At 37.3% G+C, this 19222-nt stretch overlaps 2 protein-coding genes across 2 annotated transcripts; one reads left to right on the top strand and one right to left on the bottom strand.

Moving 5' to 3' along the window:
* The first annotated feature begins 1244 nt into the window (after positions 1-1244).
* Positions 1245-4252, top strand: LOC107733584 (cyclic nucleotide-gated channel cone photoreceptor subunit alpha-like). The gene is made up of 5 exons (XM_016545261.1): positions 1245-1368; positions 1697-1831; positions 1982-2083; positions 2160-2266; positions 2793-4252. The coding sequence occupies exons 1-5, from the start codon at positions 1262-1264 to the stop codon at positions 4193-4195; spliced, it is 1854 nt and encodes a 617-aa protein (XP_016400747.1). The 5' UTR covers positions 1245-1261; the 3' UTR covers positions 4196-4252.
* Positions 4253-5530: 1278 nt separating this feature from the next.
* Positions 5531-17400, bottom strand: LOC107733601 (ubiquitin-protein ligase E3A-like). The gene is made up of 12 exons (XM_016545285.1): positions 17255-17400; positions 16196-16281; positions 14406-14719; positions 11957-13203; positions 11691-11835; positions 11334-11425; positions 10827-10940; positions 8969-9133; positions 8707-8862; positions 8535-8608; positions 7955-8098; positions 5531-6934 (listed from the first exon to the last, which is right to left on the bottom strand). Coding segments are annotated over exons 2-12 (2574 nt in total). The 5' UTR covers positions 16198-16281; positions 17255-17400; the 3' UTR covers positions 5531-6813.
* Positions 17401-19222: the final 1822 nt, after the last annotated feature.

Here is a 19222-nt window from a genome sequence, read left to right as displayed (position 1 = left end):
TACGACATTATTATCTGCAATAATAGCAGCCCATTGAAAGCCTCATTACATTATGCTTCTGAGAATTATTTCTAGGATCAAATACATGCTTTAAATTTTTAATAATTCATGGCCTTTTGTTATGGTGTTGTCCTTTGTTTGACATGTCTTGTCAAGTGCTGGATGCCTAGAATAGGCAAAGAGAAGAAAGACAATGGCGAAGATTTGTACAGAGCAGTCCTACCCATCCCAACACAGGCTTTCGGACCGAGCCTCTGAAGATGAACTGGATCGGACTGAAAATGGTGCAAGCAGGTCAGAATAACAAGAGGATCTTAAAGGGGTCATATGGTACATTTTTTATCTTTTTTTTTTGAGCATCACTTACAATGTTCACGATTTTGCACTAAAAAAGTCAATGAAAATAGATTTTCAGACTTCAATTTAGTTTTTTCCAAACTGTAATTTTTCTGAAACAATGACCTCTTTGCAAATGAAACGGAAGCTGTCAATCACAGGATGCGGGTTTGTTTTCAGTCAAATATATTTTTGACTCCCCCATTCTTTAAAGGGGTCATATGATGCGAAATTTTGGAGCACTTCATGCTTCCTTCTGCTGACCAGCTTTTTGAAGATGCTGATTTCATTTTCCAGCAGGATTTGGCACCTGGCCACACTGCCAAAAGCACCAAAAGTTGGTTAAATGACCATGGTGTTGGTGTGCTTGACTGGCCAGCAAACTCACCAGACCTGAACCCCATAGAGAGTCTATGGGGTATTGTCAAGAGGAAAATGTGAAACAAGAGACCAAAAAATGCAGATGAGCTGAAGGCCACTGTCAAAGAAACCTGGGCTTCCATACCACCTCAGTAGTGCCACAAACTGATCACCTCCATGCCACGCCGAATTTAAAGCAAAAGGAGCCCCTACCAAGTATTGAGTACATGTACAGTAAATGAACATACTTTTCAGAAGGCCAACAATTCACTAAAAAATTTTTTTTTATTGGTCTTATGGAGTATTCTAATTTGTTGAGATAGTGAGTTGGTGGGTTTTTGTTAAATGTGAGCCAAAATCATCACCATTAAAAGAACCAAAGACTTAAACTACTTCAGTCTGTGTGCACTGAATTTATTTAATACACGAGTTTCACAATTTGAGTTGAATTACTGAAATAAATGAACTTTTCCACGACATTCTAATTTATTGAGATGCACCTGTAGATAATAAATCAGCAGTAGTGATGATCTATAGTTATTGTCCCAGAATCAGATCCCTCAAAATGTACTCCACGATAATAACAAAAACGAATGCCTTTTGCTCCTTAAGAAAAGCCAATCACTGGCCTCTGGCAGCTTACAATATGAACAACTGCAACAACACAGATGAGTAAGTACCATGTAGAAACAGCTCCTTCAGATATAAACCCCTATATAGTGCATTATAAATGACAGAAAAATAATTAACATGTGGATATGATAGATGCTAGATTGTAGAATCCTAAATAATAAACTTATCTCAAATATGAAATTTATAACAACAGATGATAGTCTGACCTGTTTAGTACATTGCCTTAATAGTGTTCAGTGAATATTGGTGCTGCCCTCTGCAGGTTAACATGAGAGTTTACTAGTGGTAGTTCACACTAGTGATTTTTAGATACCAGACTAGTTTACTAGCTAATTCAAATAAAAACAACCCAAAATGTTACCTTCAGCAAAAAGGAGGACAAAAAGGAAGAAATAAAAAAAGATGAAGACAAGAAGGAAGAGAAAAAAGATGATAAAAAGGATGAGAAAAAGGACGAAAAGAAGGATAAGAAAGATGATAAAAAGAAAGATGCTCCTCCTCCGTGAGTATGCCACAAATGAAATTTTTTATGATAGTATAGTTTTAGTACTACTAATCAGATAATGATATTGATTATTCACAGATGAATGGTGTGATTTAGTATGTGTTCATTTTTGAAAGTGGCCAGACGATAATCTAAGATGTGTTTTAGGAAAGAAGTGTGGATCATGGATCCAGCCTCAGACAAGTATTACAGATGGCTTTCGGTCATAGCAGCCCCAATGTTTTACAACCTGATGATGCTGGTGACAAGGTCTGTTCATGCAGAATCTCTCATGAAATCAATAACTTCAGATGTGGCATGTGCTTCATTGTATATATCTCTTTAGGGCCTGTTTCAATGAGCTTCAGAACTCTTACACAGTGCTTTGGATCGTCTTGGACTATACCTCAGATGCAATCTATTATGTAGACACGTTTGTCAGATCAAGAACAGGTAGGGTGATTTTTCAGAAAGAATTAAAATATTTTATGAATAATATTATATTTAATATTTACTATCAATGTTAATAAATAATATTGATTTAATATACCCATTATATATACATATTAAATATTATATAAATATATAATATACAATATATAAATGCTGTTCTTGAAATTTCTATTTATCAAAGAACCCTGAAAAAAGAAAGTATAACAGTTTCCACAAACTGTGGAAGCACAACTGTTTTCAAAGCTGATCATCAGCATATTAGATAAGGATTATATGACACTGAATACTTAAGAGTAATGGCTCCTGAAAATTAAAGTTTGCATCACAGGAATATATTACATTTTAAAATGTATTATTATAGAAAATATTTATTTTAAATAGTAATATTTCGCAAAAATTACTGCTCTACTGTATTTGTAATTAAATAAATGCAGCCTTGATGAGCATAAGAGACTTCTTTCATACCACAAGCGTGTCAAATTTATATTCTTTTTATTTTTTTACATTTTTATTCGGCCTTTTTCAGGCTTCTTGGAGCAGGGTCTCCTCGTCAAAGATGCTAAGAAGTTGATGGATCATTACAGGAAAATCCCCCAGTTTAAATACGACATGTTTTCGATGATCCCGACAGATTTATTAATGCTGAAAGTGGGATTCAACAATCCTGAACTTCGCTTCAACCGCCTTTTCAAGATGGCACGTCTCTTCGAGTTCTTCGACCGCACAGAAACCCGCACAAACTATCCAAACATTTTCCTTATCAGTAACCTTGTACTTTACATCCTGATCATCATTCACTGGAACGCTTGCATTTTCTTTGCTATTTCCAAAACGATTGGCTTTGGGACTGACACATGGGTATATCCAAACATCAGCCACCCTGAATACGGCCGCTTGGCCAGAAAATACATCTACTGTCTATACTGGTCCACTCTGACTCTCACCACCATCGGAGAAACGCCACCTCCTGTTAGAGACATCGAATACTTGTTTGTCGTTATGGACTTCCTCATCGGAGTGTTGATTTTCGCTACCATCGTCGGTAACGTCGGCGCCATGATCTCCAACATGAACGCTTCTCGTGCTGAATTTCAAGCCAAGATTGACTCCATCAAGCAGTACATGCAGTTCCGTAAGGTCAGCAAAGACCTGGAGGCCAGGGTCATCAAATGGTTTGACTACCTTTGGACGGAGAAGAAAACTTGTGATGAGAAGGAAGTCTTGAAGAATCTCCCAGACAAGCTCAAAGCTGAGATAGCCATCAACGTCCATTTAGATACACTGAAGAAGGTGCGAATCTTCCAGGATTGTGAAGCTGGACTTCTCATTGAGTTGGTGTTGAAGCTGCAACCTCAGGTGTTCAGTCCTGGAGACTACATATGTAAAAAGGGTGACATTGGCCGAGAAATGTACATCATCAAAGAAGGCAAGCTTGCCGTAGTGGCGGATGATGGCGTCACGCAGTTTGTGGTGCTCAGTGACGGCGCTTACTTCGGAGAGATCAGTATCCTTGGAATCAAAGGCAGTAAAGCCGGAAACAGAAGAACGGCGAACATTCGTAGCGTGGGCTATTCTGACCTCTTTGCGCTGTCTAAAGATGACCTTGTTGAAGCGCTTACTGAATACCCAGACGCCAAAAAAGCCCTGGAGGAGAAGGGAAAGGCCATTTTAAGGAAAGACAACCTTCTTGATGAGGCAGTTGCTGGTGCTGGTGCCGATCCCAAAGATCTGGAAGAGAAGATTCACCGTCTAGAGAACAACCTTGAAGTCATGACTGGTAAATTTGCCAAGCTTATGGGAGAATACACGTCCTACCAGAGCAAAATGAAACAGAGGATCACCAACATGGAGAACAAAGTGAAAACACTACGGGTAGAAGATCTGTTGGAGGTTGTTGAGGACAAAAAAGAAGAGAAGACGACAAAATAGTCAGCAGCATAGACATTGGGGTTAATGGGGTTTCCTATCCATGTACATATTTCTTAACATAGCACATTCCTTTTAAACTGTTTATACTTATCTATTTATAAATTTTACATGACATTGTATTAATTGCCAGTGACTTAAGACTGGTTTTGTGGTCCAAGGTCACATGTGTTCTCATTTGTATTTATTCAATGTGCGCAGTATAAACAGCTCAGATGACAGAAAGCAGGACAGAGATACATTACCATTCAAAAGTATGGGGTCATAAATATTTTAAAAACAGCAATATCCTGAAATATTATTACAACCGTTTTCTATTTTAATCTATTTTACAATGTACTTCCTGTGATGCAAAGCTGATTTTTTTGCAGCATCATTACGCCAGTCTTCAGTGTCACATGATCCTTCATAAATCATTCTAATATGCTGATTTGGTGCCCAAGAACCATTTCTTATTATGATCAATGTAACAATATAAATGTAAATATAAATATAAATATATATATTTTTTTTTACCTAAAACTTTTGAACAGCAGTGTATCTTTGTGGTGTGTCAAAAACGTGGCCCAAAAAAGTCACTTCACACTGTATGAGGTCTACATTTGTAGTTCAGAAGAGGAGGAATAATACTCCAATTATTCATTTGGCATAAGTATGAGAACATAAATTCTAAATTAATATTTATTTCCTTTGATGATGTTCTGCTCATTAAACATTTACATTATTTTAATATGGCTAATAACGTTGCTCGAAAAACAACTTAACATGTACAATGTTAAAATCATTCCAGACACAAGCCAAAACATTTCATTATACTATCCAAGAGTACCTAAATGTGTTCTTTAATAAACATTCTAACAAATGTTGTTTGTTTGTTAAGAGCGTTTCATTTAAACTATTTAGTTGTACAATGTAAACCAGAAGATGAACTAGAAATGCTCGACAGACTAGGTATGTATTGTGTGTGTGCCATGTTAGGGACCACAAACTGTACTCGTAGAGATAATATGGTATAGAAAAGGTGAAACAGTGCATGTCTAAATTTTATATAAAAATTACTATTTAAAAAAAAACAACAACTAAATACCAGTTTGATGCCAAACTCCAGGCAACCGAATCCTAAAGTGTGTAAAATATTTGTTATCTTAGTTAATCTTAGAGCTAAATGTCAAAAAACAGTATTTTCCCTTCGATATGGATTTGAATTAAATTTCATGTTTGTTAACTTTGTATGCATTTTACATTATAAATGGTTTTGTGTAAACTCCTGAATTGTGACACCACAAAAGACCCAGGAGTTGAAATCACACAATCTCTTCATCACATTTCCACACTTGGTTTGTTTTTCAGTTTTGAATTTATTTAAGAATAACTTGAAACAATCAAATGATGTCATTCTCAATATCAAGTTCTGTTTCCCCCTTTTATGTTAGCGCCATCAGCAGTGGAACAAACCACAGTCACATTTAATATGCAAGAGGGAAAAAGGAAAAACAAAAAGTGTAGAAGGTATCACTAAAGTGGGTTTCCAGCTATGCCTGGACAAACCGGAGCGGCGATTCTCAGCATATATGTTTGGCACAACAAGATAGTGGTACAATTTGTGCCAATTTCCCCTCATTTTTATCCAACATTATAGGGCCAGACACTGTGCAGAGCAAAAGGGAAAAAAAGAGCAACTAAAACAGAAACAGTTTCTTCATGGGGCACTGTCAATTAGCATTCACTGACTAAAAGTCTGCCATCTTGAATTAAAACAAGACCGATAACAAAACAAAACACTTGTAGGAAGCCTCTGAGAGAGGTTTATGGGAAGGTTAGATCTCTCTTTTGTAACACTACTTGTTTTTGTCATGAGTGCACCATGAGTGTGGATTGATTTTAGCAAACAGATCAATTCTGTGTGAGAGAGAGAAAGAGCTGGCTCTGAAGCAAAATGCAGAACACTGGCCATAAAAGAGCAGCACAACAAACAATGCAGTTCCTCAATAAATACAGATTCTTGGACATGAAATTGAGACTGGAGCTGCTCTGTACCTCTGAAAGCATTGCTGCAAATGCAAACGGACTAGGGAAGACCTATGAAACACAAGCAAAAAATGTCAAAGGGCAGACCCCCCAAAAAAAAAAAAACCCTAGAGACATTCTGAATATTGAGTTAAGTGCACTTTCACAGTTCAACCATAATACATCAATACATTTCCACTTCCTCCCTTTGATCTTATTAAGTTTAGATGGTGATCAGTCCTGCAGGTGTTGAAAACTTCTAACCGTCTCTCCTTTTTATGACTACGAAAGCAAAAAGTGAGTGGGACTTCCTGGCAGACATGACAAGAGATTCCATCCCTTAAAATAAATAATGCTATATCTCAGTGCATACAAAAAGGGAACCTTAACACTTACACAAGAGGGACAGAAAGAGCCAAGAGTCCAGTGTGGTTTAATCTACTATTTAGGCACAGGCACACGGTCACCAGAACTTTCCCATTTTACCCCATTTCACACCTTGCCTTACATTTAAACTTGATATTTACTTTTAGTTGTTGATGTAGCTGAATTCTCCTTTGATGCACAAATGAGACCTCTGAGGGCGAGTGAGTTCTTTTGTGGATCCCGGTGCCTCAGAGCATGCCGAAGCCTTTGGCGTAAGTGATGGCTTTAAGGAGTCTCTCTCTAAGTTTCTCCTTGGTGGAGTATTCAGGGAGGAGCAGCACGTTGAAGCAAGTATGAGAAGTGGGTAACCTGACCATAGGAGGGGAGGAAGAACGTATTAATTTAAGAAGACTTTGCATATTTATTGCTGTAGAGATGTATATAGATGGACAATGTAATTTACATATGGTAAAACTGTAATTATACACGTATACTTGAACGCTTTTAGTAAAGAAAACGTAATACATCGTTGCAACTTACTAAAATGGTTGTTTCTGAATTTGCATAGCTATGCTACTGTTTTTTTGTAAACAATAAAAAGCACGTTTACTTGATTTGATCCCATGAATTCTTAAAAGAAAAAAAGAAAGAAGTGCTACAAAAAAGCACTGGGTGAATATTGAAAAAAAGCATTGAAGAACCATTAAGATTATTGAATTATGACATTATTTTCATGACAATTAAGCATGTCCGGAAGGTAGAAAAAAACAATTCAGCTGCATGATGACACAACCATAGGCCTGGTTCACACAGAATGCATTTTGTTCATTCCACTGTTACTTTCCCATTGTTTTTCTATGTAAACATGATAGACAGATCTTTGTTTCTCTATGTAAACTCACTAGACGGATAGCTTTGACTGCTGTGCTCGCATCTTTGCAGCGTCTCATACACGAGTGCTATGTTTTCAGATTGCCATGCCAAGTTAAGAGAACTTATATAAAAAAAAATAAAATAAACATGATAGACAGATCTTTGTTTCTCTATGTAAACTCACTAGACGGATAGCTTTGACTGCTGTGCTCGCATCTTTGCAGCGTCTCATACACGAGTGCTATGTTTTCAGATTGCCATGCCAAGTTAAGAGAACTTATAAAAAAAAAAATAATAAAAAAAACATGTCTCAAGACGCTGCATTTTTTCTCCATTCCAATGCCCAAGTCTCACATTTTTCAAAGCAAAAACGTGTTCTGAGTCAATGGCCCCATATTCTGACTCAAGATTTAATCGATCTGATACATGATCGTACAACTATTTGAACAAGGTATGTCGTCAAAAACCTGAACTCATTATTGAGCGACAGTGTAGAGAGGCAGAATTTGAGTTTACCTGTCTGAGTCAGGGCCATTTTTGGCAATAATCATCTTGAGTTTGCCTAAACCTCCAACTGGAGCTCTATCTGTGCCAGTGGTGAATTGAAGAAACAGCCTCTTCTGCTCCTGCCCAAATGAGTGCACAGTCTCCCAGAAATCCCTGATGTGTGTCAAAAATATCATTTTTAATACACTTTTAATTTCACATAGGAAGTAGTATTTACAACTAGTGGTCGACTGATATTGTGCTTGTAAATGCTGATGTGAATATCTGGAGGGCAAGATGGCTGATGCGTAATATAACGCCCATAATTAAATGACAACAAAACAAATTAATAATTGCTCACATAAAAATGTATCATTAACAAGATGCTAATCTTGTACAACATTTAGTCGTGATATACCTGAAAACGGAATATTTATTATCCATTGACAAAGCTGTCAGTAGGTTTTGTAACTGGAGAAACAAACTTTAAATGGCCAAATATCAGCCGATCACTGCTAGTAACTATTAAGTCACAGAGAAAATAATAATCCACACAACATTAAAAATTGTATTATACATAATGTAATTATTTTAATAAGCATCCACATACTTAATAATGCAAGAGTCTTTGTTGTATCCACCATCATATTCTGTACTCTCTTCAAGTGCTTGAAAGTCAAGATTCTGCACGAGAAAAACACAAAGTTATGGGTTTATATGTATGGCTATGCCACATGTGTAAGAACAGCCTGGAAGCAGGTAACAATCTGTAGCCAACTCACCCTGCTACCACATATAAGCAGCTCAATTTCCTCCGGTCGAAACAGATACTTCAGCGGAGATTCATTAGTGACCATGTGGAATCCTCTTCTGAAGGCCTTGAACTGTTTCTCCACACTTTTGTTCAGCATGTACTCTGCATAGAGTGCCACAAAATCCTGCAGAGACCCAATTCATGCTATGTGTTCACTGGCAGATATGAACATGTTTGTGTTTTTAAATGCTGAATGAATGAATGTAATGCTGGTGTAAAAGTGGACTAACCTTTCTGTTCTCATTGGTAACTGGGATTTTATCTCCTCCTTCCTTTAAATCATACATTAGTGGGTTTCCAAACAGGTCTGTTTGTGAGATCTGGAAAGTAATCATCATGTCTTCTTCCACATTACCTTCATACTCCAACAGGTCCTTCAGACTCTGATAAAGAACCTGAAGAAACAGATGATCGGAACCATTATGAGAGAATATATATATATATAATCGTTTTCTGTAGAGATGCACTAATACTACTAGGTTTTCTGCTAATCCTGTCCATCAAATAATTGCTATTATTGCCCCAAATATTTTGATGAGCAGTCACCGTGTGCTAAAGTCATAATGACGGGGTGTGCCACTAAAGTGCTGATGTACCTGCTTAAATCTCCTTCCAGACACAATCTATGTAAATCCGCCTGTATCCTGTACAAGTGCAAACAGACAGCTGCTTCACTGCATGCCTAAATCATACATTAGTGGGTTTCCAAACAGGTCTGTTTGTGAGATCTGGAAAGTAATCATCATGTCTTCTTCCACATTACCTTCATACTCCAACAGGTCCTTCAGACTCTGATAAAGAACCTGAAGAAACAGATGATCGGAACCATTATGAGAGAATATATATATATATAATCGTTTTCTGTAGAGATGCACTAATACTACTAGGTTTTCTGCTAATCCTGTCCATCAAATAATTGCTATTATTGCCCCAAATATTTTGATGAGCAGTCACCGTGTGCTAAAGTCATAATGACGGGGTGTGCCACTAAAGTGCTGATGTACCTGCTTAAATCTCCTTCCAGACACAATCTATGCCCTAAATCCGCCTGTATCCTGTACAAGTGCAAACAGACAGCTGCTTCACAGCATGCCTCCAATATGAGAACAGGACATGCACTCCCACTTGCAATAATGCTGAAATGTTGCTCTTTGTAAATACATAATCTCATTGTCAATGTACAACATGAAGTTGAATTGCAGTGTAACAAAATTAGCTTATGCTTCAAGCAAGCCAAAAGGCCTTTATCATTAATATAAGGCCATGTTAACATAAGATGCGCTGACCTTCAGCAAGTCGTCTTCACCACATCTAGATGCCTAAATGCATTGAGTTGCTGCCATGTGATTGGCTGATTAGCAATTTGTGTTACCAAGCAATTGAACAGGTGTACCTAATAAAGTGGCCGGTGAGTGTATATATATATCTTACTGATCCCAAACTTTTGAATGATAATGTAATCTTGGTGTTACATTTAAATTTCTCTTCTAAAAAAAAAAAAAAGTTGGAGTGCAAACAGACAGCTGCTTCACTGCATGCCTCCAATATGAGAACAGGACATGCACTCCCACTTGCAATAATGCTGAAATGTTGCTCTTTGTAAATACATAATCTCATTGTCAATGTACAACATGAAGTTGAATTGCAGTGTAACAAAATTAGCTTATGCTTCAAGCAAGCCAAAAGGCCTTTATCATTAATATAAGGCCATGTTAACATAAGATGCGCTCTTGAAAAAAGCTCTTGTTTGGAAAGGCATTACACATAGTGACTTGTTGGATTTTGCAGGATTTGAATCTACAATTAAGTCTGTCTGCATGTGAAAAACATACATGCCACTATGCCTAAAGTGTAATTTAAATGTATACACAAGCAGAGACTTCAAAAATGTACAGGGAGTGTTCAAAATTTTGGAAATCTGTATGACTTCTAACATTGTTATAAAAAAGAATCAATGAATCCTCGATCCCAAACTTTTGAATGATAATGTAATCTTGGTGTTACATTTAAATTTCTCTTCTAAAAAAAAAAAAAAGTTGGACAAGGAATGCTGAAAAACATAAATTAAAGTAACCAGGCAAGTATTACCGGATGAGAATCAGCAAGGTCTCTAAACGTTCCTTTCTTCCCCATTAGTTTTCTGTAAACCACCATAGGGAAGTGCACATCGAGAATGCAGTTATTGTAGATCGCTAAGCCCAGGACAGAGACTTCAAAAATGTACAGGGAGTGTTCAAAATTTTGGAAATCTGTATGACTTCTAACATTGTTATAAAAAAGAATCAATGAATCCTCAAAAAACGTATAATGGTTTCCATACAATATTAAGCAGCACAGCTGCTAACATTGATAACAATAAGAAATGTTTCTTGAGCACCAAATCAGCATATTAAAATGATTTATGAAGAATGATGTGGCACTGAAGGCTGCTGAAAATTAGCTTTGCCTTCACAGGAATAAACGACATTTAAAATAAAAAAAAATACCATTTTAAATTGTAATTTCACTTTCATTTTTGATCAAATAAATGAAGACGTGATGAGCATAAGAGACTTCTTAAAAAAAAATTATTTATATATATTAGGGCTGCACGAGGACAATGCCTATCAAGGTGAACTGGCCTTCATTTTCAAACGATGAAGGGTTGAACCAGAAAAGTTTTGTGCTTTCATCATAGGTAAACATGCCTGTGGGTGAAACAGAAAGAGAAAGTGTAAGACAAGAATGCACAACAGATCCTCATCTCACACTCACTGAACCAATAAGATCATCAATATCAATAAAACAAGCTCTGAGAGGAACATTAAGCCTGCTAGCGCCTACAAATAGTGCATTAGCCATTCCAGTATCAATGAATATAATTTTAAATGATTAAATTTTGTGTTAGGATGCTTAAATGAAAGCCAAAAGGTATACTGAATAAATCAAGCAGGAATAATTAATGATAATTACCTATATCTCGGTTAAAGATCTCCTCTACGACCAGTTGAAAGAACTCTTTGGATACTCCTCCTTCATCTACTCCTTGCTCACCCTCAAACTCCACATACAGCTGTTTCTTCAGGTCTGCTGGGTTTTCCATGGCAATCATCTCCAACTAAAACCAATCACACATTCATTTTATACCCACAAATGATCTTCAAAAATGATAAATAATACACAAGAAATCATTCAGATATATTTCTATGAAACATCTTTGCAAGCTCTTCAGGACCTACCCTGACAAGTGCATCATCTATGATGTGGTCTCTACGCACTTTGAGTCGCAGGTAAGGGTTCAGCTGTTGTCCCTGCACCAAACTGTAGAGGGCAGTAATCCTGCGCTCGCTGTACATCCGGATCCGGTTGTCGTAGTACAGGCCTAGATTCTTAGTCACAGCGTTAAGAATGAACGGACAGGTCATAAAGGAGAACTTGCTTTCTGTCTCCACCTTGAAGAAGGTGTAGTCTTTGTCCATTTCGAGTACATCATTGAGCGGTTCATTGACAAACTCCTCGAAGGGGATGAGGGGTTTTCGACAGTCCGAGGTACGAATGCCCAGTTCCGTCTCCAGCGGATCCACCCGAGGGCCTTTCTTATTGCGTCGTTCCTCGCCGAGCAGCTCCTGCAGGGTCAGCTCACTGGACTCCGGGATCGGTTCATCATCCTCCTCCTCGTTGTGACCCATGTCTAGGTCGCCGCCCAGCACATTTGCATAGTAGACGATTTTCAAGCACTTGGTGGCTGCCACCACACCATCATCCTCATTGACCAGGTTGTCGCTGCTGAACTCGTTGCTGATAACAGTGTAGGTAATAAGCTGCTGGAAAGTCTCGACCAGACGTCGGATCTGGTCTGCGCTGTACTGGGACCACAACCGCGCAAGCTTGGCCAGAGCCGGAAGAGGTAGCTTGCTCATTGCCTTGCAGAATTGCGGCAGGGCGATTTCTAAGTATTCTGGACTATGGAGGTTACTGTTCTCCATGACGATGATGAAGACGTTCAGGTAATTAGGGTCGGCGGCGTACACATTGTGATAGGTGAGGTCACACTCTACATTGGGCGACAGGTAGACTAACGCGTTGAGGAATGCTGCTTCAATCTTCTCGTTCGATAATAGTCTGTCGTACACTCTTCTTACAGCTTCAATGTCTACAGAAACTTCTACGGGACCCAACTTTTGGACGTTGTTTTCTCCGTGAGAAGGCCCGTCTGCACTTGACGCAGAGGCTTCAGGTTCCACCTCCATGGCTGTGGACGAACCAGAGGCCGTTTCTTTCTCATCTTCATCTTTGTCCTCATCCTTGGCCTGAAGGGACTTGAGCTCTTCCTTGGTGTGTTGTTTGGCCTTGTGGAAACTCTGGACCAGACTCTCCGCGCTTGAGAAAACCCTACCGATGACACGGATTAGAGGAGAATAGTCCTCGGTCTCACTGCAGAGGCTCAGGATTTCATACACCTTCTCCTCTGTCAAGTAATTCAGATCTGCCGAAGAACACGGTAAAGAATATTTAATCATTTGCATGGTAAGTCAAAGGTATGATTCAGAAAGTAGCTTGAAATTGGATTCGGGATTAAGGTGATGTTGTGACAGAGACATTAGCTGTTCCTCAGCAAAGTTGTGTTTTTTATTATTATTTTAATCTTAAACTTGTTTGTCTTTTTTTCACCTTCATAGTGTGAAGGCCTTTTTTGCAGCAGAAATACTTCAATAATGATTGTTAATTCAATTAATAATGAATTTACTAAATAAATATTAGTAATTAGGTTTTAAAAGTGTGTTCAATAGCACATTCATGTTATCAAAATCATAAAATGTCATATTTGTATATATATATATATATATATATATATATATATATATGTGGTTTGTTTTAGGATTTGTATTCCTTTTTTTAAATTATTTTCTTGCTTTTTTTTCTCATAACAAAGCATTTGGAAACTACATGATGTGATCGAGCTTTCGCAGTGGCTGGCCCAAAGTTGTGGAACAACTTACCACTGCGTGTTAGAACTGCTTCTACATTAGCTGAATTTAAATCCATGCTTAAAAATCTTTTTTTCTCTTGTGCTTTCAAACTTTTGTAATTCTATTGTGTTTCCTGTTTTTACTTTTTGTTTTTTACTGTTATGTACAGCACTTTGGCCAACCAAGGTTGAATTTGAATGTGCTTTATAAAATAAAATTTGATTTGATATAAGTTCTGTATATAGGGATGTAACGATTACCGGTTTGACGATAAATCATGATAAAATTCCCGACAGTTAGTATTACGTTTCATATTTTAATTATCATTAAAACCGTATTAGTTCAAAGCTTTATTTGAACATTTACATTAGATATTTCAACATGCTATTAAACTGTTGCCAGTCAAGTTGTCATTTAAAATTCGAACATCATTGGTAATGTTATTGTTTTAGTGATTATACAAACAAAAAGTCATTTTATTTTTCGTTCGTTGATTTTTAAATATAAAATTTGGTGAAGTGATTTATGTGTTGGTACTTTTTGAACATCTCCAGCACATTTTATCAATACCGTGATAATACTGATAACGGTGATAATTTTGGTCACTATAATCATGATAAGAAATTTTCATACCGTTACATCCCTATCTGTATATTAAAAAAAAATTCAAGAAATATCTATTCTATTGAAATTCTGCAATCGTGATAACGCTGTTCACCTCTAAAGTCCTCCCTTGTGGGCTGTAGGTCCTTATGGTTCATCTTCCCGTTGCTGCAAGCAGAGAAATTGTGAGCTCCTTTGGCACTGTTCTCTGGGAAGGCTGAACTGGCTCCTTTCTTAGAGGGATGAGGATCACACAGTTTGGCATTATTCTTATATAACTCCAGGGCCTTGATGGCCGCTGCATTGTTATCCATGCGCTGGAAACCCGGAGAAGAGCCACAAGCCTCATTCGTGCAGGCCTCATTTCCACAGCCCTCTGTTAACTGGTGGTAGTAGCGCTCAATTAAATGCTTTGCAGCCGCTCGCTTCCTGTATCAGACATTCAAACAGGGCAGCAAGGGGATTAGTATGGTCCAATCCCAAAATAAATTCACAAAAGTGCAAATATTTCTCTATTAACTAATCAAACTCAAATAAAACCATTCATTTGAATTTCTCAACAGCCTTCAAAACATGTTGACTGTTGCATGTGCACATGAAAATACTTTCAAAATGATGGAAAAATCAAGCATTATACTTTAATTTTTTAAAAGAGAATTATTAATCTGAAACAAATGATTGGAATATCTATTATGCAGCTACTTATTGTTAGACCATGCCTCCAAAATTCTTTTTGCACGGACAACAAAATATCATGCACTGATCTGTCAGAACAGAAAACATTCAATGCACATTTGTGTCTTCATATCATCACTGATTTGATATCAGTCTAATATAAAGGCACACAAAATGTTTCAGGTTCAATAAGTTGCTCTATTGACAACATTTGTGGCATAATATTGAACAATGCTGAAAATAAGTGACTCATGGCTCAGTTTAAAAAATAAAATAAAATAAATACAAATCAGTAACAGTAACACTTACAGAACTTACAATGGAAGTAAATAAAAGTCAGCTTTTCTTGGGGTTTACAATAATATTTGAAATTTGTATTTTTATTACGGCTTTAACAGGATTATTCATCAAAAACTGCTTATTTGATTTGTACCTAAAGTATGCTTTTTGGAATGAGACTTTACTAGGTGGATGAATTTCTCTCTACCCGTCACCACCGTAATTCATGTCAACACATATACTGTAACCTTGAGGTCTTATGGCTATACTTTTAAAACGGTGCATATATTTCATGTTCATTGCTTGTCTTTACTTCCAAGTGTTTTACTGTAAACATGATTTCTCCTTTTTTTAACTAAGGGACCAGATTCTGGTTGAAATTAGTGGATTTTGACTGCAAAATTATGCCTAGTATTGGTAAATGTGACCACATCTTTATGATAATGAAGAATTTGCTTATTCTTAAATGGATAGTTCAACCAAAAATGAAAATTCCATCATTTACTCAACCTCTAGGTCTAAACCTGTATGAATTTTTTTTTTTCAGCTGTTGAACACAAAAGAAAATATTTTAAAGAATATTGGTAACCAAACAGTTGACTTCTATAGAAAAAAATACTATGGAAGTCAATGGCTACTGTCAACATTTTAGTTACCAACATTCTTTGAAATATCAGCAGGAGAAATAAACTCATATAGGAACAAGTGGAGGGTGAGTAAATGACAGAATTGGGTGAACTATTCCTTTAATGCAAACTGCAGAATGGAGTCAGTAATCTGGAAACTGGCTATGCATGATGAGAAAATGTGAAAAATAAATAAATAAACCAAGAACACACACAACAATCTTACCAATCAGCAATTAAGTTCGGTGAGTATTTCAAGTTAAGGAACCCATTAAAAACTAAAATTTCAAGTTGAAAAACACAAGGTATAAACAAAGAAACTTACATTAGACTTGCTTAAAGTTTGCAATATCACACTCTTCTGCGGCTCTGAACTGAACAAAGAGACCAAAAGGTGGTCAGGTAGCAATCCTGCAGATGAACAGAGAACGGTCACTCACACACATCAAAAACTTTACTGCTATACAGACAATATCCACAGATGACTGGGAACAGTTAACTTAATAATGACCAATAAAAGGGATAGTTCTTCCAAAAATAAAAACGACCACATTAACTACTGATCATAACTGCTCAAGGTGATTGAGAAACATTGTACTGTGGGTAAACACGAACCTAAACGTGCATCACGGTCAGAATGTCACCATGGACAGTGACTTAAAACCAAGCGAGCTGCCTACCTAGACTTTATTCTGGAACCCTACGATGTCCAAAAATGCTGTCTAGGTAGTCAGCGCACTAGTTTTTGACACAGTCAATGTGACCGCAAGAAGAGCACCAACATAAACCTAAACAGAGGCCCGAACTAAAAACACACTGTGTGCTTTCGCAATGAAAACATCCTGTGTACCGGTAAACAGTTGTTTACCCCGAGCAGAAGGAGGGGAGGCCGCAAAGGGGCAGGCAGGGGGTATGACAGTGCACAAACAACTTCAGCCTTGCACACGCACACACAGTCAATCTCCTACAGCTCATTTTAAAACGAACGAACACAGACCTTATGCTCATGATTACAGTGAGATAATGATCGGTGCGCTTAAGGCAGAGTGAGAGCAGCAAATCGTGTAACCTTGCAGTAACTGTCATGGGGAGTAACAGCAGGAAAGAGCCGAGTACGTTAACTAGTTAGCCTAGCTGCAGCTAACCACCGTCTGACATTTCGAAGACACAGACGGATTTTACTTAACGGTTATTGTTGCGTAATCAAAGGCGAGGAAGTATTTAGGATATCGGGACTAACAGATTTCGCTTGTTTACCAGAAACCCCCTCCGTCCCTCCCCGGAGCTGTTAGCAGCGCGGCTAACTGGCCTAACAGCGCTTATTACGGCTTCGAACAAGCGCGATCGGGGTGGGAGAGGTGTGATTCATGTTTTGACAGCTTACTCCTGAAGATGTTCTGATGCGGACAAATGAATCTGGTCTCTCAACATCACAATTGCTCCGAATGCGGCGTGTATTCAACTCCAACCCCTCCACAAAATATTCGCGGCCATCTTGATCTACTGAGGCAAACACGAAGAGCGATCCCACAATGCAGTGCGGCACGAGAACGACCATCAGTATAAAACCCACGGCACAGCGTTCTGGCAGTTAGTCAAGATCTGAGTGAGATGTGTGGAAAAGTGATAAAACGTTGAAAATTGTATTCATGAGCTCAAATTAACAAAGCCTTGAAACACTCACGACATTTTTTAAAAACTTTTTTTTATACATGAATATTATATTATATATAATATAATTATACATATATACTGAAAGGAAAACTTAAGGAAACTAGATTTGCATTTGCTGAAGGAAATACCAGTGCTTTTCTTGCTAGTAGTGGGATTTTGATTCATCTCAGTGATTCGAATCTTTTTTAGTCAGTTCACCAAAAATATTCATTTATTGATGACGCTCAGTGGTACCTGCAGATTACATTGTTACGCCAGTAGGGGGCGACGGTCACAACAATGATGATAACTATAACTACAAAGTTTTATCAATCATTCTAATTCTATGAGATTAGGAATGTCCACACCACAGCTGTAATACTGTTGGAATCACTTTCAGATTTTTATTTTATTTTATTTTATTTCTTCACACATGAATATTATATTATATATAATATAATTATACATATATACTGAAAGGAAAACTTAAGGAAACTAGATTTGCATTTGCTGAAGGAAATACCAGTGCTTTTCTTGCTAGTAGTGGGATTTTGATTCATCTCAGTGATTCGAATCTTTTTTAGTCAGTTCACCAAAAATATTCATTTATTGATGACGCTCAGTGGTACCTGCAGATTACATTGTTACGCCAGTAGGGGGCGACGGTCACAACAATGATGATAACTATAACTACAAAGTTTTATCAATCATTCTAATTCTATGAGATTAAGAATGTCCACACCACAGCTGTAATACTGTTGGAATCACTTTCAGATTTGTATTTTATTTTATTTTATTTCTTCACAGTTGATGAATGATAAAACAACTGACAGTCTATCAGAATCCATCAAACCCCAAAGAAGCATTTAAAGTGGCAGACACATAACTGCCAGTTTGGAATAAAAAAGGTTATGGTCTGTTGGTGTTGACGCTGTTATGGCTATAATTATGCTACTTAGCTACCAGGGAACGTTCCCATAACTTTCACTAACATTATTTGACAGTTATGTAAATGTTAGGACAAAACGTTCTTAAAATGATGTTAATGGACCAATCTTATTTACTTAAAGTTGTCTTACTTACAACTTTATTATGTTGTCTCTTGATGCTGAGATAAAACATTCTCCGAACAACATTTTCAGCACATCCATTTGATGTCATTTGTACTTAATGAATGTTTGAGAGTTTGAGAAAAACATTGCTCAGAAAAACATTCTTGGAACATTGTTATGCTGTTATTTTTATTGTTCTTGGTAACGGCTCTTTAGTGAGTTATTGAATAATTTATTCAACCAATTCGCTAAAAACACTGAGTCTTTCACAACCCTGATTGCACACGTAGGCCTACATCACGGAGATGTCAGTTTGACGTCTGCATTCCAATCTGCAAGATGTTTGTACACAGCAGATGCTTTCCAGATGAAGTGATCTTTAACAGACATCTTGTAGACGTACGTGTGCTATCTGGGAAGAGAAGGAAGTCTTTGTGTATCTGCAGATCTACTGAGAGGCTTCAATAACAGTCACAATTCAGCATGCAAATACTGTGATGATATATCATTGCTGTTTTGAATGTTGAGCATTCTGTCAGTATAAAGGTGCATTCAAACCAAGTACGATAGCCTAACTATAAAGACAGTTATAACAATAACTATATCAGCTCTGTTTATTGTTAGTGTGTGCTGCAGTTATGTCGTCT

Source organism: Sinocyclocheilus rhinocerous, unplaced genomic scaffold (assembly GCF_001515625.1).
Source record: "Sinocyclocheilus rhinocerous isolate Xijiao unplaced genomic scaffold, SAMN03320098_v1.1 scaffold4023, whole genome shotgun sequence".
In the NCBI taxonomy this organism is placed as follows: Eukaryota; Metazoa; Chordata; class Actinopteri; order Cypriniformes; family Cyprinidae; genus Sinocyclocheilus; species Sinocyclocheilus rhinocerous.
Note: the sequence above shows the minus strand (reverse complement) of the source record. Positions and strands in the feature narration are given on the sequence as shown.